The sequence below is a fragment of the Ornithorhynchus anatinus genome, chromosome 17 (assembly GCF_004115215.2).
Source record: "Ornithorhynchus anatinus isolate Pmale09 chromosome 17, mOrnAna1.pri.v4, whole genome shotgun sequence".
In the NCBI taxonomy this organism is placed as follows: Eukaryota; Metazoa; Chordata; class Mammalia; order Monotremata; family Ornithorhynchidae; genus Ornithorhynchus; species Ornithorhynchus anatinus.
The window spans coordinates 13546753-13570325 of NC_041744.1; the positions used below are offsets into that span (position 1 = coordinate 13546753).

The 23573-nt window shown below is 46.6% G+C and overlaps 1 protein-coding gene across 1 annotated transcript in view; it reads left to right on the forward strand.

Annotated features, from left to right (window-relative positions):
* The first annotated feature begins 1752 nt into the window (after positions 1-1752).
* APPBP2 (amyloid beta precursor protein binding protein 2) overlaps positions 1753-23573 on the forward strand; it is a 56720-nt gene continuing 34899 nt past the window's right edge. Inside the window, exons 1-4 of the mRNA XM_003431419.5 lie at positions 1753-1943; positions 19334-19422; positions 21239-21390; positions 22276-22399. Of these exons, the coding sequence (XP_003431467.1) occupies positions 1806-1943; positions 19334-19422; positions 21239-21390; positions 22276-22399 (503 nt within the window). The 5' untranslated portion in view covers positions 1753-1805. The remainder of the gene's footprint in view (positions 1944-19333; positions 19423-21238; positions 21391-22275; positions 22400-23573) is intronic.

Below are 23573 nucleotides of genomic sequence, written 5' to 3' on the forward strand. Positions count from 1 at the left end.
AAGCCTATCGTCCGTGAGCCCCTGGGCCGAGAGACACGGAATGGGTCTAATTCCCAATCGACTGTTCATTCTCAGCACTTAAAAGTGCAGTGCTCTACACTAATAATAATAATGGTATTCGTTAAGCACCTAGTATGTGCCAGGCACTGTACTAAGCGCTGGGGTGGATACAAGCAAATCGGGATGGAGACAGTCCCTGTCCCACATGGGGCTCACACGGTCTTCATCCCCATTTTCCAGATGTGGTAACTGGGGCACAGAGAAGTGAAGTGACTTACCCTATTTATTTTGTTAATGAGGTGTACATCCCCTTGATTCTGTTTATCTTGATGATGTTGTCTTGTTCTTGTTTCCTTCTGTTTTGCTTTGCTGTCTGTCTCCCCCGTTTAGTTTGTGAGCCCGTCATTGGGCAGGGATGGTCTCTGTTGTCGAATTGTACATTCCAAGCGCTTAGTCCAGTGCTCTGCACATAGTAAGCGCTCAATAAATACTATTGAATGAATGAGGCCACCCAGCAGACAAGCGGCGGAGCCGAAATCAGAACCCATGACCTCCTGACTCCCAGGCCCTTGCCCTTCGTCCATCCGATCGTATTCACTGAGCGCTTACGGTGGGGCCAGCACTGTGCTTGGGAGGGAACAACGGACACATTTCTGCCACGGGTCGTGGGTTCCAATCCCGCTCGTCAGTTGGGTGACTTCGGGCCAGTCCCTCCACCGGTCCGCAGTGACCTCCTCTGTCAGATGGGGAGGAAGAGCGGGAGTCCTTCCTCGTGGGCAAGTCATTTCACTTCTCTGGGCCTCAGTTCCCTCATCTGTGAAATGGGGATCAACTGTGAACCTCACGTGGGACCTCCCGATGACCCCGTATCTCCCCCCGCGCTTAAAACAGCGCTCTGCACAAAGTAAGCGCCTAACAAACAGCGACATGATTATGAAGACTTCCCAGCGTGATTATCTATGTAGATCCCGAGGGTTAGGAAAGAGGGAGCAGCGCTCGTCTCCGCGGCGCTTGCCCCGAGGGAGGGAGGGAGGGAGGGAAGGAGGGAAGGAGGGAGGGATGGAGCCGGGCCGGGCCGGGCTCCGCCCCTGTGTGTTGTCGTCGCCTCTCTCTCCCTCTGTGTCGGCCTCGCTGTCCCCTCCCCCGCCGGTGAGGCCGTGCTGACGTGAGGGCGCGGGCCCCCGCAGCCTCCCCTTCCCGGCCCTGCGGGCAGCCGGCCTGCCTGGGAGCCCCGCTTCCCCCCCTCCCCCCTCCTGCAGCCTTCTCACCAAGGGGCCGCCAGCACTCTTACCCCCCTCGGGCCCCTCGAGCCCCTCCTTGCTCCCCTGGGCCTCCATTGCCCCCCCCCCCCCCACCCGGGCCCCTCCTTGCTCCCCTGGGCCTCCATTGCATCCCGGGCCCGTCCTTGCTCCCCTAGGCCTCCATTGCATCCCGAGCCCCTCCTTGCTCCCCTGGGCCTCCATTACCCCTCGGGCCCCTCGAACCCCCCGGGCCCCTCATTGCCCTCCCGGGCCCCTCGAACCCCCCGAACCCCCCGGGCCCCTCCTTCCTCCCCTAGGCCTCCATTCCCCCCCGGGCCCCTCACTGCACTCCTGGGCCCCTCGAAGCCCCTGGGCCCCTCATTGCCCCCCGGGCCCCCTGAACCCCCCCGGGCCCCTCGAAGCCCTCGGGCCCCCCATCGCCCCCCTCGGGCCCCTCATCACCTCCCCCGGCCCGGGGGAGGAGCGAGGCCCGGAGCGAGGCGGGGGCGGGAGCCGGAGGAGGGAGAAGGGCGGAGAGGAGGAGGAGGAGGAGGCCGAGGGAAGATGGCGGCGGTGGAGTTGGAGTGGATCCCCGAGACGCTCTACAACACCGCCATCTCCGCCGTGGTGGACAACTACGCCCGCTCCCGCCGCGACATCCGCTCCCTGCCGGAGAACATCCAGTTCGATGTCTACTACAGGGTGAGACGCCGCCGGTCCTCCGGCCTCCCCGGGCCGCCCGCGGGCCCCGGGCCTGCTCTCCTCGGGCCTCCCCGGGGCCCCCGCGGGAGGGTCGCCCCCCATTTGGGGGCCTCATTTACGCGGGGTGGTAAGAAGGGGGCGGGGGGAACCCACACCCCCGTGCGGAGAGAGGCGCGGGGATCCAAAGGGCTCTTAAAAAATAATAATGGGCTTTAATAAGCGCCTCCTCTGGGCCAGTCACTCTACTGAGCGCCGGGGTCCATCCAAGCGCATGGGGTCGGGCCCAGCCTCCCCCGCCCCATGTGGGGCTCCAGTCCCCGTCTTGCAGATGAGGGAGGGCACTGAGAAGGGAAATGGCTCGCCCAAGGGCCCAGGCAGCAGATGAGTGGCGGAGCTGGGATTAGAACCCACGACCTTCTGAGTTCCGGGCCCGGGTTCTGGGCCCTAGGCCAGGCTGGCTTCTCTAAGGGGTCGAGGGGGCCTCCGCCCTCAGAGCAAAATAGTTTCGAGGCTGTTCAGGCCATTTAGTGCCGCCTTGATGGATCCCTCCCTTTGTACCCCACCCAGTCGTGTGTATTCATTCCGTCGTCTTTATTGAGTGCTCCCTATGTGCAGAGCACTGTACGAAGCGCTGGGAATGTACAGTTCGGCAACAGATGCTTACCGTGGGCACAGCACTGTACTGAGCGCTTAAGCACCAGAAGTGCACCGAGAAAAGGCATGGCCTAATGGTAAGAGCACAGGCGTGGCAGTCAGAGGACGTGGATTCTTATCCCGCCCTTGCCAGTCGTTTGCCGTGTGGCCGTGGGCAAGTCACTTCGCTTCTCTGTGCCTTAACGACCTTATCTGGAAAATGGGGATTAAGACTGCGAGCCCCATGTGCGACAACCCGATCACCTTGTTTCTCTCCCAGCGCTTAGGACAGCGCTTGGCCCAAAGTAAGCGCTTAACCGGTACCGTAATAATAATAATACATTGTACTAAGCACGTAAGCCCCCCAACTCCTTCCGTCCCTTCCAGAAAACCCACGCCACTCAAGGCGTCTCAAGGAGAAGTGTCTTTTCAGTCGAGGGACAGTCTCCCAGTGTTTAGAGAGGGAGGTGAACTTCCCAAGAATCCGGGCCGGCCTCCCGTTCCCTCTCCCCCCTACACTTGAACGTGAACACTGCCTTTATTATTCCCCTTTCTTGTTGGCTGGAATCCGTCTGAGAGGAAAAACCTCACTGCCGCTAGCAAGACCACCGTGTTTAACTTCATGTGCTGTTCACCTTCGGTGTCTGAAACACCCTTGAAAGACTGCATGAGCCCCTGCCGCTCCATTTTAGATGTTGCAGATTGATCCTAACGGAGATGTTTTTATTTTTGGCAGTAACCCGATTACGCTGATCAATTCCCTCCCAGCCCTAATTTTTTTTTTAATGAATAAACAGTGAATCCGCTGCATTTTACTCAATCCAGCTGTTTTCCAGGAAATCCAACCGTTGCGATGGGTTTTCTTAAGTATTTGTGTCATTCATATTGGCTCCGCAAAATATAAAAAAATTTCTAGCAAAATGTACTCAGTGTTCTAACTAGATTCTCTGTCCAGTTGCCTTTAGCCTAGTACTGTAATCTGCTTGCTTGTATCGGGGGAGGTTTATATGGTTAGGATATGCTACCCTGAGGGAGACTGTCCGTGGTATGAGTTAAATCCAGGTTTTCAGTTGGATGGGTCTTCTCAGTTTGGGTAGCGATGCAGCTTTGTTTAAGTAATATATCTCTGTTCATTTCAATTCTGTCACTTTTTAAAACGAAAACACTAGGAATTTGCAGCAGTCTTTTCCCCAGTGCAATCTGGAAAGCTGTACTAATTAGAGAAGCAGTGGGGCTTAGTGGGGGGGAAAAATTATGGTATTTATTAAGCACTTACTGTGTGCCTGGCATCGTACTAAGCGCTGGGGTGGGTTCAAGCAAATTGGGTTGGATACAGCCCCTGTCCCACATGGGGCTCATAGTCTCAATCCCCATTTTATAGAATGCAGTGATTGAAGCGCAGAGGAAGTGAAATGACTTGCCCAAGGTCACAGAGCAGACGAATGGCAGAGTAGAGATCAGAATCCATGACCTTCTGACTCCCAGACCGTGCTCTATCCACTGTGCCGGCCTGGGCTTCGGAGAACCTGGGTTCTGATCCTGGCCCAAGTCAATTCACTTCTCTGTGCCTCAGTTAACTCATCTGTAAAATAGGGATAAAATACCTGACATCCCTCCTACTTAGAATGTGAGCCCATGTGGGGCAGGAAGTGCCCGATTTGATTATCTTACTTCTACCTCAGTGCTTAGTAAAGTGCTTGGCACATTAGTGCTATTAGTGTTGGGAATTTCATGACATGATTCCTTTGACATTTTCCCTTTAAGAATCAATCAGCCAGTGGTATTTGAGTGCTTACAGTGTGCACAACACTGAACTAAGAGCTTGCAAGAGGGCAGTGCAACAGAATTAGCAGACATTCCCTGCCCATAATGAGTTTACAGCATAGAGGGTGGGTTTAATTTAATCATTTTAAAATGTCATATATTGTCAGTAAAGAGCTCCTGGGCGTATGGCAGAATAATTAGACATTTTATTCATTATTTTGAGGCAGGATGTTACATTAATTTCCAATCAGGTGTAATATATTACTTCACTTCAGAGTCCAGTATTCTAGTTGGAATTTTAAGAAAGGAACACACCACGTCATGTGGGCCTGGAAGTCAGAAGGCCTGGATTCTAATCCAGGCTCTGCCACTTGCCTGCTGTTCACTTCACTTCGCCTCAGTGTCCTCATCTGTAATTCGGGCATTAAATACCTCTTCCCCCTCTCTCTAAGTCCACGAGATGTATTTTCCAAGTACCCAGAAGGGATCCTCTAACCCCACGACAGGGCTCAGTAATTACTGTTGATTGCATTGGGTGCAGCCTTTGCAGATTTTTTACCCCAAGTGCCATATCCAGCTTGGAAAACAGTCCCGTCAGGAACTCCTCCGTGCCATTTTTAACATCAGATGGCATGACCGGGTCACCAATAGAGAGGTCCTAGAAAGGCTGTCCTGACCGTTGGCTGTAAGGCCCTCAGTAGTTCTCTGCCCACCACCTATCCTCACTCCGCCCCCACAGCAACCTACCCCAAACTCTTCTGTCTCTGTCCGCCACCTACTCAGTCTCAATCTCGTATGACACGGTGTCGCCCTTTTGCTCACGCTTTCCTTCCCTCTTGCCTGGAACTCTCCTCTTTCACACAACTACTCTTTCCATCTTCAAAGCCCTGCTAAAATCACATCTCCAGGATTAGTTCCCTGATTCATCTCTCATCTCCTCACCCAATTTTCCCTCCTTTCTGCTCACCTATGCATTTGAGTCTGTACCCCCGACCGCTTAGGTACTCACTCAACCCCCTCCCCCCAAGATACATGCCTCCCTCACCTCTAATTCATTTCAGTGCCCGTCTCTCCTCTCTCTCCTGTCCCCGCACTAGATTGTAAGCTCCTTGAAGGCAGGGATCATGCTCACTCACTCTAATATACTCTCTCAAGCTCCTAGAATGGTACTCTGCATAGAGTATGCGCTGAATACATTTGATTGATAATCCTATTCCGAGCTGTCTTATAATGGAGATTAATCAGAGAGACTTGAAGAAGTTTATTAGTAATATTTGAGGTCTTGGGAGCAGAGCGTTGTAGTAAGAGCTTGGGAGAGTACAATAAAATTAGTAGATATGAACCCTGCCCTTAAGAAGTTTATAATCCAACTGGGGAGCCAGACACTAAAATAAATTACAGATAGATGAAACTAATAGGACATAAAAATGCATAGGTAAATACTTTCATGGGGCAGGGGGAAGGAGTACTCAAGTCTAGTCAGACAGTCGTATCTGTTGAGCACTTACTGTGTGCAGAGCATCGTACTAAATGCTTGGGATAGTGCAATGCAACAATAAACGGACGCATTCGCTGCCCACAATGAGCTTTCAGTCTAGAGGGCAGTCTAGTCAATGTGGTAGTTGAGCGGATGTGGTATGGGGAAATGAGAAATTAATTGGAGAAGGCCTCCTAGAGGAGATGAGTTCAGAAAGGCATTGAAAGTGGGGAGAGCAGTGGTGATGAGAGAATTGCCGTCAGGATTGAGGGAGCGAGCCAGATGTCAGTGGCCGAAGATATTATTGCTGTGGTAATTAAGTCCTTATTGTGTGTCAACTACTGTTCTAAACTCTGGAGTAGATCCAGATTAAGCGGGTTGGACACAGTCCCCTTCCCACATGGACCGTGAGCACAGGTAGGAAGGCGAGCATGAGAAGGAGGCATAATGAGTGGGTTGGCTAGAGAGGAGCGAAACATGTTAGTTGGGGTGTAGTAGGAGAAGAGCGGGTAATCTAGGAAGGGAGAAAGGTGACCGAGTGCCTTCAAAGAGTTTCCGATCGTGGAGGGGAATGAACAACCATCGGAGGTTGTCGAGGAATGGGGAGGCGTCCGCAGAATGTCAGCTCCGGACAGCAAAATGAAGCATGGGCTGGAAAGGCTGGAGACAGAGGGGTCAGCAGGGAGACTCTTGCAGTAGTCACTATGTCAAGTTCCTGGACCAGCGAGGTGGCTGTCGGATGGAGACGAAAGGGGCAGATTTTGGAACTGTTGTAGATGTTCATACTGTACTCTCCCAAGTGCTCTGTATAGTGAATAGCACACAGTAAGCACTCAGATTTTGAAACTGTAGTAGATGTTCACATTGTACCCTCCAAACGCTTTGTAGTCATTCATTCAATACTATTTTTTGAGGGGGTGGGGTGGTGGAGAGAGAGAGTTGTCCTTCATATTTGATAATTTATTCATTCAATTGTATTTATTGAGCACTTACTATGTGCAGAGCACTGTACTAAGCATTTGCATAGTGAATTGCACCCAGTAAGTGCTCAAATACCATTAATTCGATGGATGTTTAGAGTGGGCTCCATTCAATCTCCAAATGTATTTCTGTAGAGGGAGCTGTCCTTCCTATTGGAAGGTGTCGCTTCTGATGGATGTCTTGTCCAACTGGAGTGGTCTTAGAAATGAGGCATCACAACAGAATGTTAAGAACAGTTACAATAGGCAAACCAGTCACCACGGTGATTAGAGAAGGAGATTCTGGGTTGAAGCTTCCAGAAGATCACGAGACCAAGGCAAAAAAGGAACACTGCTCCAGGCGCTACGAATAGCTCAGTTGGGGACAGTGTTAGTGAGTAAGCGGTTTGGTCGGGTCCATCAGTCTTGCATTGGTCTTTTCAACCATTTTTGCACCCACCGGTAAACTTCATTTTCATTGGAGACATCTTCGTGTCAATATGTAGCTGTCTTCTGAACTCAAAGAAAATGCCACTGACGGTGAAATTCATCCAGAGGTGCACTGTGAGCTCGTTGCGTAGGGATTGTGTCTATTTATTGCCGAATTGTATTTCCCAAGTGCTTAGTACAGTTCTCTGCACACAGTAAGTTCTCAATAAATACTATTGAATGAATAATCAAATATGAAAGACAACTCTCTCTAGACCACCCCACCCCCTCCTTTAAGGATTTGGAAGCAGAGTATAACACATCTTCAGATACTACAAACTCTGTTGTATTGTACTCTCCCAGGCGCGTAGTACATTGCTCTGCATATAGGAAGCATTCAGTAAATACCACTGATTGATTCCAGGTCCATCTTATAAACAAGTCAGCTTCCAGATCCTTGGGCAGATCACTTAGCTTCATTTTGCCTCAGTTTCCTCATCTGTAAAATGGAGATTAAATACCTGTTCTCCCTCCCGCTTAGACTGTGAACCCCAAGTGGGACAGGGATTGGGTCTGACCTGATTATCTCGTTTCTACCCCAGTGTTTAATGCAGTGCTTGGCTCATAGTAAGCATTTAACAAATTCCACAATTATTATTACAAAAGGTGTTTGAGAGCCTATTTTAAAGCACTGGGTTAGGTTTTACCTTGCCTTTTACTGCCCAGGTGAAGTGATTATTTGGAAACTGTCTTTGTCTATGTCCCTATACCGCATTAATTTAGCATCACATACATTTTACAAATGCATTGAAGTAGTTTTGAGGGGGAAATAAAACATATTCCACCCTTCCCACAAAAGTAGGCAGCTTAGGTACTCTTTCATCATGAGAGCTTCAAGAAGTCTTTGTTTTTCTTTTTCCTTACTTTCTTTATGTACTATGTCTAAGGTAATCACATTGGACTCAGTCCCTATCCCATCATATCCCACGTGGGGCTCACAATCTAAGTAGGAGGGAAGAAGGTTTAATGTACATTTTCCAGATGAGGAAACTGAGGCACAGAGAAGTTAAGCGACTTGTCCACTGTCTCCCAGCAGACAAGTGGGAGAGCTGGGAGTAGAACTCAGGTCCTCTGATTCCCAGGTCCGTGTTCTTTCCACTAGGCCACACTGCTGTGAGCCCTACCTTTCTGCCGAAAAGAGAATTGGACTTGTTCTCAAACCTTAAATGCTTTATAGAGGCACAGGAGAGGAGACTGGATTGTCTTTGTTTCCTTCTAAAATCTAAAGAAAAATAATCAAATAAAATTAGATGAGTTCACAATGGAAACTGTGCTTTAAAAACCTTTCAAATAGGCCTGGCTAACTGACTAGGAGAGTAGGAAGGAAGGACTCCATCACCCTCCAGAATGTCAGCTCACTGTGGGCAGGGAACATATCTATCAACCCTGTCATACCATACTCTCCCAAAGGCTTAAGACAATGCACCGCACATAGTAAGTGCTTGGTAAATACGACTGATTGAGAACATGAGGTGCAAAGGACCGTGTTTTAGTCTGGGTTCCTGCATTCCTGGCCAATAAAGGAGAAGCTCCATTTACTCTATGAACTGGGGCTGAGTTTAATTGAGAGAACACTCTGGGAAGAGCCTCAGTTTTGGGATATTTTATTTTATTGTTTTAACTGTCCGTGATGCCTGCTTTTGATCGGTTCTGGGATGAGATCACACCAGAAAATGGTTGCCATGTAGCAAGGCCATTTTGCTTGGGGTAAAAAGGGAGCTAAAATGAGGTCGTTTGGGGTTACTTTAGCCTAAAACCTTTCTCATCTGCTTCCCCTAAGCAATGCCAGAGGATGCTAAGCAAATGATACCTGGAATCTGGTTATCAGGATTCAAGCTTGGAATTTGCAGCGTTATACTTGAGTGATTTTAAATACCATATCAACCTCAGTTTCTTTCTGATTTGCAACATCGATTCAATCTTGATTTCGGGCATTTTCTTCTGGGAATCTGGCTCAGCCATGATTACTGAACTACCAACTAAATCCCAGGTGGAGTCTTTAATCTCATTTCATCCTACTCTGAATGCAGTAGGATGGTTATTCAGTCCTTGTTTGGTGTTAAACAGCCAAGTGGCACCAATTTCAGTCATTTGAAACAAAGGCTTCCGAGTCGAATAAGCAAATCTTTGAGTTTTAATTTACAGTTCTTAAGTTTATGCAAGATAAATGGCATTCTGCTGAAGTGGTATAGTGGAAGGTCAACTCTGTGATTTAATTTTATTAGTCTCTAGGATTATAGAATATCTTTTTTTGGTCCAAATATTGCAGTCATTTGTGCAGGCTTTTGGGTCAGTGGGATATGCAAACTCTTAAATCCATGCATCTCACTTTGTCAACAACCCAATTAACCAATCGGTTGTGTTTATTGAGCACCTACTCTGCGCAGAGCACTGTACTAAGTGCTCGGGAGAGTACAATACAACAGAATTAGCAGACACATTCCCTGCCCCCAACGAGTTTATATTCCTAGAGGGTAAAACAGACATTACTATGAATCAATAAGTAATTTATAAAACACTTAACTTCAGCCCTTCATCAGGACTCAAGTGAAGGTAGGTCAGAGAACTACCAAACTGAGGGTTTTTTAGAGCATTTTAAGAATTCAAGTGCAGCTGCACCCACTGAGAACATTCTTACCATTGACCAAAAAGCTTCTGGAATCACAGTGCAGCTTCAGATCCCAGTGTGGAAAATGGGTGTGATCCTCCTCGACCTCTCAGATGCCTTCGACACTGTTGACCACTCCCTTCTCTTGGAAACATTATCTAACCTTGGCTTCGCTGACACTGTTCTCTCCTGGTTCTCCTCCTACCTCTCTGGCCACACATTCTCAGACTCTTTCACCGGCTCTTTCTCTGCCTTCCACCCCCTACCCGAGTGAGTCTCTCATTCAATAGTATTTATTGAGCACTTACTATGTGCAGAGCACTGTACTAAGCGCTTGGAATGTACAGTTCGGCAAGAGAGACAATCCCTGCCCAATGACAGACTCTTATGTCGACACCCACTCCCATTAGAAAACTCACTCCCAGGGTTGCAACCATCGTCCCTATGTGGATGATTCCCAAATCTACATCTCCAGCCGTGATCCCTCTCCTCCTCTGCAGTCTCGCATTTCCACGTGCCATCTTCAGAACAGGCCTACCTGGATGTCCCGCCGACACCAGCCCTTAACGTGTCCAAAACGAAACGCCTTATCTTCCCATCCAAACCTTGCCCGTCCCAGGGCTTTCCTGTCACTGTAAAACAGCTCCACCATCCTCCCTGTCTCACCAGCCCGTCCCCGTGACATTATCCTTGACTCGTTTCTCTCTTTCAACCCACCTATTCGATCTGTCGCCAGGTCCTTTCAGTTCAACTTTCACAACATCGCTAAAATATCCTCCCTTTCCTCTACATCCAAGCTACCACATTAATCCAAGCACTTATCCTACCCCGCCTTGATTACTGCATCAGCCTCCTTGCTGACTTACCTGCCTCATGTCTCTCCCCACTCCAATCCATACTTCTCTCTGCTGCTCGGATCATTTTGGTATGAAACTGTACAGCCCGTGTTTCCCCACTACCCAAGAGCCTCCTTTGGCTGCCTGTCCACCTCCACAAATAACAGAAACTCCTTACCAACTGCTTTAAAGGTCTCAATCACCTTGCCCCCTCCTACCTTTCCTCCCTAATTTCCTACTACAGCCCAGGCCACACACTTCACTCCTTTAATGCCAACCTTCTCACTGTACCTCTATCTCGTCTTTCGTGCCACCAACCTCTCGCCCGTGTTCTGCCTTTAGGCTGGAACTCCCTCCCTCTTCGTATCAGACAGATGATCACTCTCCCCGCCTTCAGAGCCTTATTAAAAGTACGTCTCCAAGAGGGCTTCCCTGATTCTGCCCTCATTTCCTCTTCTCCCACGCCCTTCTGCGTCGGCTTTGAATTTGGATTTCCACCCTGTATTCAGTCAGGAGATATGGGTTTTAATCCCGGTTCTGTCACTTCCCTGCCGCGTGACCTTTAGCAGTTCTCTTCTCTGTGTTTGTTTCCTCGTCTGTAAAATGTTAAGTACCTGTTCTTCCCTTCCCTCAGCCCCACAGTACTTATGTACATATCTGTAATTTATTTATATTAATGTCTTTCTCCCCTTCTGGACTGTAAACTCACTGTGGGCAGGGAACATGTCTACCAACTCAGTTATATTTGTTACTACTAATAATAGTTGTGGTATTTAAGCTCTCACTATGTGCCAAGCACCGTTCTAAGATCTTGGGTCGATACCAGGTAATATGATTGAATGCAGTCTCTGTCCCACATGGGGCTGACAGTCTTAATCCCCATTTTACAGATGAAGTCACCGAGGCACAGAGAAGTTAAGTGAGTTGCCCAGGGTAACATAGCAGATAGGTGGCGGAGCCTGAATTAGAACCCAGGTCTTCTGACTCCCAGGCCCAAGCTCTTTCCATTAGGCCACACTGCTTCTCTCCCAAGTGCTAAGAACAGTGTTCTACACGTAGTAAGCACTTAATAAATACGGTTGATTGATCAGCAGCATATCAGAGAAGCCGCATGGCCCAGTGGGAAGAGGCCAGCCCTGGGAGTCAAAGGATCTGGGTTCTAATCTGGGCTTTGCCACTGCTCTGTGGGACCCTTGGGTAAGTCGCTTAACTTCTCTCTGCCTCTGTTTCCTCATCTTTAAAATGAGGTTTAATTCCATTCTCCCTTCCCCTTAGACTCCAAGCCCATAAGGTAGAGGGACTGTGTCCAACCTCATCATCTTTTACCCACCCCAGTGCTTATTACAGTGCTTGGCGATAGTAAATGCTTAACAGATACCGTGATTATCATCATCGGGTATAGGAAAAGTGTAAGGGGCAGCACCGGGATCTCTCTACAAGTTCTGCAGACCTTACAGAAAAGCATTCGACAACATCAGTAAATCCAGACTCAGGAAATTGCTCAGTAAAATCGGCCACTCTGAAAAGTGGTTTCCGATCCAGACATCGCTTCGTGACGGCATGGCTGGCCTTGTCGGCTCGCGACGCTCTCTCTGGACCATTCCCCATCCCCAGGTAAAGCAGGGATGTGTACTGAGAACGACCCTGTTCAGTTGATAATACCCAGCTATCCTTTGGATTCACCAATGACCTGAATCCAGGTGTTAGAATATGCTTATGCTCTCCTGGGAAGTATTCGAACAGACCTCTTTTGAAAAGTACATAAGGCTGTCCTTTGGGATTTGAAGAGGACCCCGTTGAGTAATGAGATTTTACCCAGGAGTGAAAGCAAAGCTAAGAAGACCGACAACCCCTTCCTTGGGCCTATCGTGGCCTAGTGGGTAGAGCATGGGCCTGGGTTCTAATCCAGCATCGCCTGTCTGCAGTGAGACCTTGGTCAAGTCACTTGACTTCTCTGTGCCTCAGTTACTTCCACTGTAAAATGGGGATTGAAACTGTTAGTCCCATGTGGGGCAGGGATTGTAGAAGCCGATTAGCTTATATCTACCCCAGCGCTTAGTAGAGTGCTTGGCACATAGTAAGCACTTAACAGATATTACATTTGCCTCAGGTAGTGCCTGATGCTGTCGCCTGTTGGGTCTCTTGGTGTGGCAGTCTCCTCCAAACCTGTGCTCTAAGAAAGTTGCCTTCTTTTGAATGGCAGCAGTAGACAGTCCACTTTGATGAACAGCTGCCTCCCAGCTGCCCTGAGTCATGCCACATCATCGAAGGCGTGACTTCATTGGGTCTGTAGAGGATTTCTTCAGTCCTCCTTGTTTACTGTCCCTCCACTTCAGCTCACCAAACGGCCTGGCCCAGTGGAAAGGAAACAAGACAGGCAGTCAGAAGATCTGGATCTTAATTCCAGTTCCACCACCCTGCCCTGTGACCTCGGACAGTTCACGTTCTCAGTTTTCTCATCTGTAAAATAAGTACCTCTTCTTAATAATAATGTTGGTATTTGTTAAGCGCTTACTTTGTGCAGAGCACTGTTCTAAGCACTGAGGTAATCAGGTTGTCCCACGGGAGGCTCAGAGTCTTAATCCCCATTTTACAGATGAGGGAACTGAGGCACAGAGAAGTTAAGTGACTTGCCCACAGTCACACAGCTGACAAACGGCGGAGCCGGGATTAGAACCCATAACCTCTGACTCCCAAGCCCGGGCTCTTTCCACTGAGCCACGCTGCTTCTTCCTCCCCATTAGAGGGGGGACCTCCTGTGCCATAGGAGTTGTGTCTAATCTGATTGTAATTGTATGTACCCTAGCGCATAGCACATAGTAAACAGTTCAGAGACCACAGATTATTATTATCATCATTAACATCTCTGGGTTTGCTGTGAATTTTCACTCTCACCTATTCTGCCTAACAGAGGCCTGTTGTGGTAAGCATGACTTTGATGTCCTTAGCCTAACTGCTTTCTGATGAGTAGTTTTCTACTGAGCAATTACTCTGTGCTCTGCATTACTGTATTAAGCACTGACTAGAGTAATAAAGGTAATAAGCGGACCTCTGCCTTCAGGGAGTTTACCCACCTAGCCTGGAAGAGGGGCACTCAGATGAATTACAGGTAGGGGAAAATAAAAGATGCCTGCATAAGTGTGGTGGAATGGTGCGACTCCCTAGGGGTGCTCAAGTGATGTGGAAGTGCTGGAAGAGGCATTAGGGAAGGAAATAGGGTGGGAAGATGAGAGGTTAATCAAGGAAGGCCGCCTGGTGGAGTTTTGATTTCAGAAGGGCCTTGAAGATGTGAGAGCCATGATGTGTTGGTGTGAAGGAGAAAGGAATTTAAGGCAGAAAGGAGGTTGGCAGTAGGAGAGATGAGGAGGCGCAGTGAGTAAGTTAGCTTTAGAGGAGCTAAGCGTGCGAGCAGGGGGTGTGGGGGAAGAGTACTGATTGGGTGCCTAAAAGCTGTTGGGAAGAAAGTCAACCACTAGTATGGAAGCAGCGTGGCTCAGTGGAAAAAAGCCCGGGCTTGGGAGTCAGAGGTCGTGGGTTCTCATCCTGGCTCTGCCACTTGTCAGCTGTGTGACTGTGGGCAAGTCACTTAACTTTTCTGTGCCTGTTACCTCATCTGTAAAATGGGGGTTAAGACTGAGCTTCACGTGGGACAACCTGATTACCCTGTATCTACCCCAGTGCTTAGAACAGTGCTCTGCACATAGCACTTAACAAATACCAACATTATTATTATTATTATTAATAAACACTGTGTGCAGAACTGTGTACTAAGCCCCTGGGAAAGTACATTTCAACACTGTTGGTAGACGTGAACATCATCAGTGGTATTTATTGTGCACCTACTATGTGTAGAGCACTGTACTAAACGCTTAGGAGAATCCGATAGTCCAGAGTGGCCCGACGCATTCCCTGTTCAGAAGGCGCTTTCAGCCCATGGGGGGAGATGTTCACTGAAGTGGATTAGGGATGGGGGATTATAGTAGAATATAATGTTGGTATTTAATGTTGGTATTTGTTAAGCGCTTACTATGTGCAGAGCACTGTTCTAAGCGCTGGGGTAAACACAGGGGAATCAGGCTGTCCCACATGGGGCTCACAGTCTTAATCCCCATTTTACAGATGAGGGAACTGAGGCAGAGAGAAGTTAAGTGACTTGCCCACAGTCACACAGCTGACAAGTGGCAGAGCTGGGATTCGAACTCATGAGCCCTGACTCCAAAGCCCGTGCTCTTTCCACTGCACCACGCTGCTTCTCAATATATACCTAAATATTGGGGGCAGGGGTGAATATCAAAGTGCTTAAGGGGATACCTTGCAACCCTGTAATGTCATTTGATATGAAGAATGGCCTAGAAGTGTTGCTGATGGAAGTTTTCTAAAATTTAGGATTGACATCTGGGGTAGATAATCTGAGAAGGCCCGAACCCAACAAAATCAACGGTTTTGAGTGCTAACCATGTACAGAGGACTGTACTAGATACTTGGGAAACATACCAAATAAGTCAGAGGTTCAGCGCCTTTCTTTAAGCGGTTTTGCAATCTGATGGAGGGAATGAATTGACAGATGTAGACTTCTGGGACTTTTGGCTTGATCTGAAACTCACGGCCGTGAGGGAGACACATTTTCTCAAATGTCTCAGAATTGGGCTTACTCTCTTGAACCTGACTTGGGCTAATCACCTGATCCTGCTTGCTCATCGCCCTCTGTCCCAGACTGTGAGCCCAACTTAGAGCAGGGACTGTGCCTGACCTGGTTATTTTGCCTCCACCCCAGTGCTTAGTTCAGTGCTTGGCACTTAAATACATGCCTAACCAGTACCGCTATTATTGTTGTTCTTAGTAATTTGTTCTATGAGGGATCAAGTTGGGCCTACGAGCGATGGTCAGGGCTGTCGCTAAGTAGGATTTGGTATTTCTTAAGCGTGCCAGGCACTGTTCTAAGTTTTGGGGTAGATAATCAGATTGGACCCAATCCATGTCCCCACATGGGACTCTCAGTCAAAATCCCTGCTTTGCAGTTGAGGTAACTGAAGCACAGGTGAGTTAAGTGACCTGTCTAAGGTCACACAGCAGACACAGCGGAGGAGCTGGGATTAGAACCCAGGTCCTTCTGACTCCCATTGGGAGATCAATGCTCGTCCCTGTGATATATTTATATTCGTGTCTACCTCCCCCGTAGACTGTAAATTCATTGGAGGCAGGGAACATGTCTACCAACTCTGTTGTATTTTGCTCTCCCAAGTGCTTAGTACAGTGCTGTGCCTAGGTAAACACTGAGTAACTACCAGCGACTGAGTCCCAGTTAAAGTAACGTAAGGGCTCAGTACCATTCACGTGGGAGGAAAGTTGTTTTTCTGTTAATTATAAAAGGGAAATTGTTAAACCCAATGACTAGAGTAGCAGGATTGATCATTCTGCCCACAGAGGCTTCATTGGAAGGCAGCCCTACCTAAAAATTAGTTTAAAATCTCTTCCAAGTAAGGTAGCACTTTGGGGGCGTTTTCATCGTCACGTTTTGTAAGCTGACATCCCCCATTTTCTTGTCATTAAGTGAATGTTATCAAAGATATATGGTCTAGAATTAATTTTAACAGTTTTGTTTTGGTTGTTGATATGAGAGTGACACAGGCAGAGCAGTTGCACAATATGTTTTTAAAACCAAAATCCAAAACAAATTTAAAGTCTAGATTTGTCCCTGGTGAGTCATTCACTTGAAAAGCTGGGGTTTTTTTCCTGTCACGGCCTTCGTTTGAAATTGTTGGTTGATCCTCATGCCCCAAACCAGAACAATTTGATTGGAATCCAGGAATCCAGGACCCCACCTAGCATAATTTGGACATTTTGGCAGGTTTTATCAAGTGGCCCTGAACTTCTCAACTGAGTTGTTGGCTTGTATTTGGGAACTAGACAAAGAGAATGGGAGGTAACAGCTGGGTCACTTTCATCTTGTTCCTAACGTGGGCCAAGAGTTTGGTGGTTTTTGTAGGCACTGCCGCATCCACAGCCTGATGCCTGTTTTCTCTCCAGAGTCTGCTTCTTGAAGAAGCAATGTGGCCTAGTGGTTAGAGCAGGGGCCTGGGAGTCAGAAGGACCTGGGTTCTAGTCCTGGCTCCTCCTCGTGTCTGCTGTGTGACCTTGGGTGAGTCAGTTGACTTCTCTGGGCCTGAGTTACCTCATCTGTAAAATGGAGATTAAGACTGTGAGGCCCATGTAGGACAGGCACTGTATCCAATCTGATTAACTTGTAACTACCTGAGAATTTAGAGCAGTGCTCGGCACATTCTAATAGCTTAAATACCATTAAAATAAAAGGTAACATCCATAGCAATTTCGAAATAGTAATTGTTGTTCAGGATACAAAATAGAGCAGGACTATAGCTCTCTCTCCCTCTCCAGATGTTCTGAAAAGAATGGCAAAGTTAAAGATGGGAAACAAAGATAAGGGGAAGAATCACCATTCTTGAGAAAAGTTGAGCCATATCCATGGCTGGCTGTTATTTCTAATCTAGCCGTTTTCCTTGAATTTTGGTTTAGGATTAAGGGAGCCATGGAAAACAACAGGAGGGGAACTTTATTGTCTGGGGTTTATTCTGCTCGTGGGGATAAACCTCGTAAGTCATTCATTCATTCCTATTGAGGCGAGGAATGACTTGTGTTTGAACCTGGGGAAGAGCACAGTTTTCATTCAGTGGCATTTAGTGAGTGCTCACTATGTGCGGCACACTGTCCTAAGCGATTGGGAACGTACAGTACAACAGAGTTGGCAGATACATTTCCTGCCTGGAAGGAGCTGACAGTCTACAGGGGAAGTCAGACATTAATATAAATAAATAATCTGTAACATAGGTGCTCTAAGGTTGAGGGTGGGGTGGACAATCAGCTGCCCAAAGGTCACAGGTCCAAGTGCAGTTTCATAGTTCGCAGTTTTGGAACTCATGAAGTTAATGCAAAACCATTTCCTAAATCTTTGCAGTTAAGTGTTATAAAGATGAGGGGAGATGATTATCCTTACTAGAAATAGGCGTTTCAAGAGTTTGGAATTTTGAAGGCTCCTGAAGTAACCCTCTCCTTAAACAGTGCTTTCGGGTAACACTCAGGTCTTGTGAAGTCCTGTAGTAAGGGAATCACTGACAACCATTGCTTGTGATACCCCTTCGGGTTCTCTCCAGGTAGACGTGTGGTCAGAAAGTTGTTCCCTAATTCTTTCCAAAAATGCATAGTGAAAACACCCATTGTGGAAGAACAGAGTATAAGCCAAACCATCTGTTTGGATTTCAAAAGCTTGCATTTCTGTTTCTTCCCCATGCTACTGGCCTTAAATAACCTCCTGGTCTACACATTCTAGAAAAAAAATCAGACATCGGACAGGATGGTGGAATATGACCCTTTTTTTTTTTTTTTTTTGGTCGAGGAGAGTGTTTTAGAATCCCTGCAGTGGTCACGGATAGGCCTCTTAAGAAGTGAAATCTATAAATGGTATTTATTGAGCACTTACTGTGTGCAGAGCCCTATAGTAGTAATAATAATTATGGTATTTAAGTGCTTACTATGTGCCAGGCACTCTACTAAGAGCTGGGGTAGATACAAGCAAATCGGGTTGAAAATATCTTAATCCCCATTTTACAGATGAGGTAACTGAGGCCCAGAGAAGTCAAGTGACTTGCTCAAGGCCACACAGAAGACAGGTGGTGGAGCTGGGATTAGGACCTTCTGACTCCCGGGCCCGTGCTCTAGCCACTAGACCACACTGCTTCCCTATAAAGACTTGGGAGAGTACACAAAAGCAGAGTGGATAGATACATTCCCTGCCTACAAGGTATTTTAATAATAACTGTAGTATTTGTTGAGCGCTCGTTCTGTGGCAAGCACTGTACTAAATGCAGGGGTAGATACAAAATAATCAGGTCGGACAGTTTTTAATAATGAAGGTATTAAGTGCTTGTTATATATCTAACACTGTCCTAAGTGTTGGGAGAAATTACGAGATAATCAGATTGGACATAGTCCCTATCCTTCATGGGACTCACGGTCTCAGAGCAAAGAAAAACAGGTATTTTATCCCGTTTTACAAATGGAGGAAATCGAAGCCAAGAGAAACTAAGTTGCCGGCCCAAGGTCACACAGCAGGGGAGTGGTGGATTTGGGACTAGAATCCCCGTCTTCTGACTCCCAATGTAGTGTTCTTTCCACAAGCCCACTCCGGCTCCCTCCTCTTTTTTTTTTTTTTTTTTTGGTGGGGTTTAAGTGTTGCAGAAAGAAAGTTAAAAGAATAGGTTAAAATGTTTTCTTTCCTATTGGGTATTTTAACTGTCTAAAAGTAGGAGTGAGTTAGGCTCTCTCCAGTTACAATCTTGATGGCTTGCCCCGTCAACAAAAAGATAAAGAATTCCACTATTTTAGGTTCTTGTGATGAATTACTGTATTTTGACTAGTCATTTACTCTTTACCTTTCTTCTTGCTTTTGTGCCTGTTTTTTAACTTGGAAATTTTGTGGCACAATAAATAGCACATTCTTGTGGTAACTGAATTCTCTTGTCTGATTTGCCATGTTTGTCACTAGTGTAGGCTTGGGGTATTGCGATTAAAATGGATTTTAAATCTCAGTTTTATTTTATTTCTTTCAGCTTTATCAACAAGGCCGTTTGTGTCAACTGGGTAGTGAATTCTGTGAACTAGAAATTTTTGCTAAGGTCTTGCGAGCAATAGATAAAAGGTAAGTGAGATAAATCATTGATTATTTCTCTCAGTGCCTCGTGTTCATGGTTTGAGAGAGATTTCCCAAATAACATTTTGTTTGGAAAACTCTTGTTTTAATAAGCACTCACACACACACACACACACACAAATCCACTGATGTTTTATTTTAAACACATCATTGTTTGAATTGACAGGGATGTGTTTTTATGTTTTTGATTCTTTATTGGGTCACTTTCATTTTGTGTAAATTGAAGGAAAAATTAGTCCCACACGAATTCTAAAATGTAAAATTTTATTAATTTTTGTTACTGTTCAGGTAGGATCACACGTCTAGTTATTGTCAGATTCACCCAGGACTTCAAAGGGTTGAATACCTCCCCGCATTTAAAATGAAAAGTAATTTGGGTAGTAATTTGCTAATCAAGTTGTTCTTGTCATTTTCTTTAGGGCAAACTATCCAAAGTTTATGTAAGTTGAAGACATCAAAACAGTCAGATTTATTCTCTGGTGATCTGAATAGTAGCTCGAAGTTCTAAAGTTCAGGTATTCGGTTGTCAGCGCTGATTCATCCATCTCTGGAGGAGTAAGGGAATCACTGTCAGTCAATCAGTGGTCTTTAGGGAGAGTTTAGAGCATTGAGTGCTTAGTGTAGTTCTCTGCACATAATAAGTGCCCAATAAATGCCACTGATTGATTGATTTGATTGAAGAACCCCTGGCATCTTCCAGGCTAGAAAGCCTCAGGAAGTTTCTCTTGTGTGGGCTCAGATGTTTATCTTTTGTGGAAGTGCTCAAGTCTTAGCTAAATATAGTAGTATTAATCTTTATCAAGCACTTTCTGTGAGCAAAGCACTGTACTAAGGACTGGGAAAGAGGTACACGGGTGAGGTAGAGGGGAGCTCACAGGGATAGAGGGGAGTCCTGGTGTTGCTGGGGGAAGCTCCCTTTGGGCAAGGAATGGATGTACCAACTCTGTTGGATTTAAAGCAATCACTTTGCCCCCTTCTACCTCACTTCACCACTCTCCTACTACACCCCAGCCCACACACTTGGCTTCTCCAATACTAACCTTACCACTGTACCTTGATCTCTGCTGACCTCTCGCCCACATTCTGCCTCTGGCCTGGAACGCTCTCCCTCCTCAGATCAGAGGAACGGTCTGTTCCTCTCCTCCCTTTCAAAGCCTTATTGAAGGCACATCTCCTCCAAGAGGCCTTCCCTGACTAAGCCCTCCTTTCCTCTTCTCTCACTCTCTTCGGCATTGCCCTGACATGCTGCCTTTATTCATTCGCCTCTTTCCAGCCCCACAGCACTGTGGTACATATCTGTCATGTATTTATTTTTATTAATGTCCGTCTCCCCCTCTAGACTGTAAGCTTGTTGTGGGCAGCAAATGTGTCGTTTATTGTTATATTGCACACTGCCAAGAGCTTAATGCAGTACTCTGCACATAGTAAGCACTGAATATGTACGATAGATTTACTGACTGTCGTATTGTCCTCTCCCAAGCACTTAGTACAGTGTTCGGCACACAGTAAGCATTCAATGAATACTATTGATAGGGCAGTCACTCCCCCAAAGGTCGGGAGTAAGTGGAATGGCAAGCAGCTCTATAGCTCTTCCGTCTGCGAAGCTGAAGAGTCTGATGGCAGAGTTTTCACTTTTGAGAGAAAAATTTTCTAATGATTACTTGTGATATCAAGGCTGAAAGTTTTTTCTTAAAAACAATGCCATATTTGAAAAGATTGCACAGTTTTTAAAAAAGTGGAAATATGTCCAAAAGGATAAAGAAATGTCCTGTGTATGAAAATATCTTTTTTTTTTCTCTTTCAGGCATCTTCTCCACCACTGTTTTCAGGCATTAATGGATCATGGGGTGAAAGTTGCCTCCGTTCTAGCTTATTCATTCAGTAGACGGTGCTCTTACATAGCAGAATCAGATGCCGCTGTTAAAGAGAAAGCAATCCAGATTGGCTTTGTTTTAGGTAAATCCCAAATCCGAAGAATATTGAAGTGGTGACCTGGAAGAAGTCAGAATTCTTTTCCAGCAGGGACCACCTCCACTGCATTTATATGAAGTGGATGTGTATACCTTAAGGCACTTGTTAGCAGGAATGAAAGTGTTCAGATTAATCAAGAGTAAGGGCTGCCTAGCAGGGAGTTTGGTATAGGTAGGAGAAAGGGATAAAGGCCCTCCAGAAGGCTTAAGGAGAGGAGGGGGCGGGGTAGGAAAAAGAGCTGTCAGAGAATTGTTTGCTAACCAGATTAGCAGAACTCCTGGTCTACCCTGCCTTACACAAGAGGAACCCATAGACCCCTGGGGAGAGTTTGTGCAATTTCCCTGCAGGAATTGCATATACAGCTTGCTCATCAGCCCAGCAGGGACTTAAATCTTCAATACATATAAGTATTCCATGACAAGCGCGGATTAGATTGTTCCAAATTCAGGGAATCGGAGAGAGATCTCTTGGTTCATTGTCTCACATCCAGGAGAATGCATCATTACGCAGTGGCTCTGTATTCCTTTTTAAAACATTTGGACTGGGCTCCCGAGGGAAGATGTGGGTAAACACTGTCCCTAGAGATCTTTTATCATGCTGACAGTTGAGAAAAGCTTCCTTGTGTCCAGCCTCCCATTGCAATTTGATCTGTTGACTGTTGTTCAGCCTCCTGTGTATCTGGAGTGCAGCATTGTCTTCCTAAAGACATTTCCAATCTCTGAAGACGAATCATCACCGTTTAGACCGCTTTCCTGGAATAAACACCCCCCATTTCCCAAATCTTCCTTCACTGAATCTAGTTTCCCACCTTTTAAATGACTTTTCACGTCCTGCCGTTCAAAGTATTCTTTTCCTCTTTTGCCCTTCTAGGAGGTTTCCTTTCCGATGCAGGCTGGTACAGTGATGCAGAAAAGGTCTTCCTGTCCTGCCTTCAGTTGTGTACTTTACACGATGAAATGCTTCATTGGTTTCGGGCCGTAGAATGTTGCGTAAGGTAGGTGCAGAGGTCAGACTGTGAACTCTGGTGATGGTCAACTTGGGTAATATAAGGCATAGCAAATTGCCTGATGACGCCCTTTTAAGTCACAGAGATGACATGTGAGTTGGTTCCTAGCTACTCCCCTAGGAGCAAGTACTTAACATGTTGCAGTGTCCTTGGGGTGTGTTGGTTTTATGCAACATCTGTCTTTGGTCCTATTTTTCAATTTTGCAAGATTCATTGTTTCTGATCCCACCCCTGTAGTCTTTGCACACTGAGTCTTATAGTCAAGGTCATTTTACTGACTATCAGTGCAGTTTTTATTTTGCCTAAACTGTTTCCAGCATTTTGTCCCATTACTTCAGTGATATGTTTAAATCCTATATTTTTTTTCCAAGTTTCTCTAATTTTGTCCTGTGGCCTGCCTTGGCCCAAATGTAGTTTGGCCTCTTTCCTGCTGTATTTATTGCTAATTTACGTGAATAATAATAACTATGATGATAATATTTGTGCTATTAAGCATTGACTAATTAATCGATAGTATTTATTGAGCACTTACTGTGTGCCGAGAGTTGGCAGACACGTTCCGAGCCCACAAGGAGCTTACCCTCTAGAGGGGGGATTCGGACATTAAAATACATTTCTGATGGAGGAGTGGAAGAGTGTAGGGAATTGTACTTAAGTGCTGTGGGGCTGGGGTGAATGTCAGTTCTTTAAGGGGTACGTAGGGATCGTAGAAGGAAGTGTGAATGGGGGAAATGAGGGCCTAGCCAGGGAAGGCCTCTAGGAGGTGGTGTGATTTTTTTAAATTAGGGCTTCGAATGTGGTGAGAGGGGTGGTCCGGCCAGAAGGAGGGTATGGACAAGAGGTCAGCATGGGCATTGGTTCAGCAGAGAGTCGGGCGATAGGGAAGAACAGAGGAGTGAAGTGTGTGGATTGGGTTGAAGTAGGAGAGAGCAGGTGGCCAAAAGCAAAGCCAAAAGCAAAGGAGTTCTTCTCTTTACTGCAGAGGTATGGGGACAACTATTGGAGATTTTTGAGTGGGGAGACGTGGACTGAATTGTCTTTTGGAAGACAGTCCAGGCACCAGAGTGAAGGGTGGCCTGTAGTGGAGACGGGTCAGGGAGACCAGCCTCAGGAGGTTGATGCAGTAGACACAGTGTGATAGGAAAGCTTGGATCCGCATGGT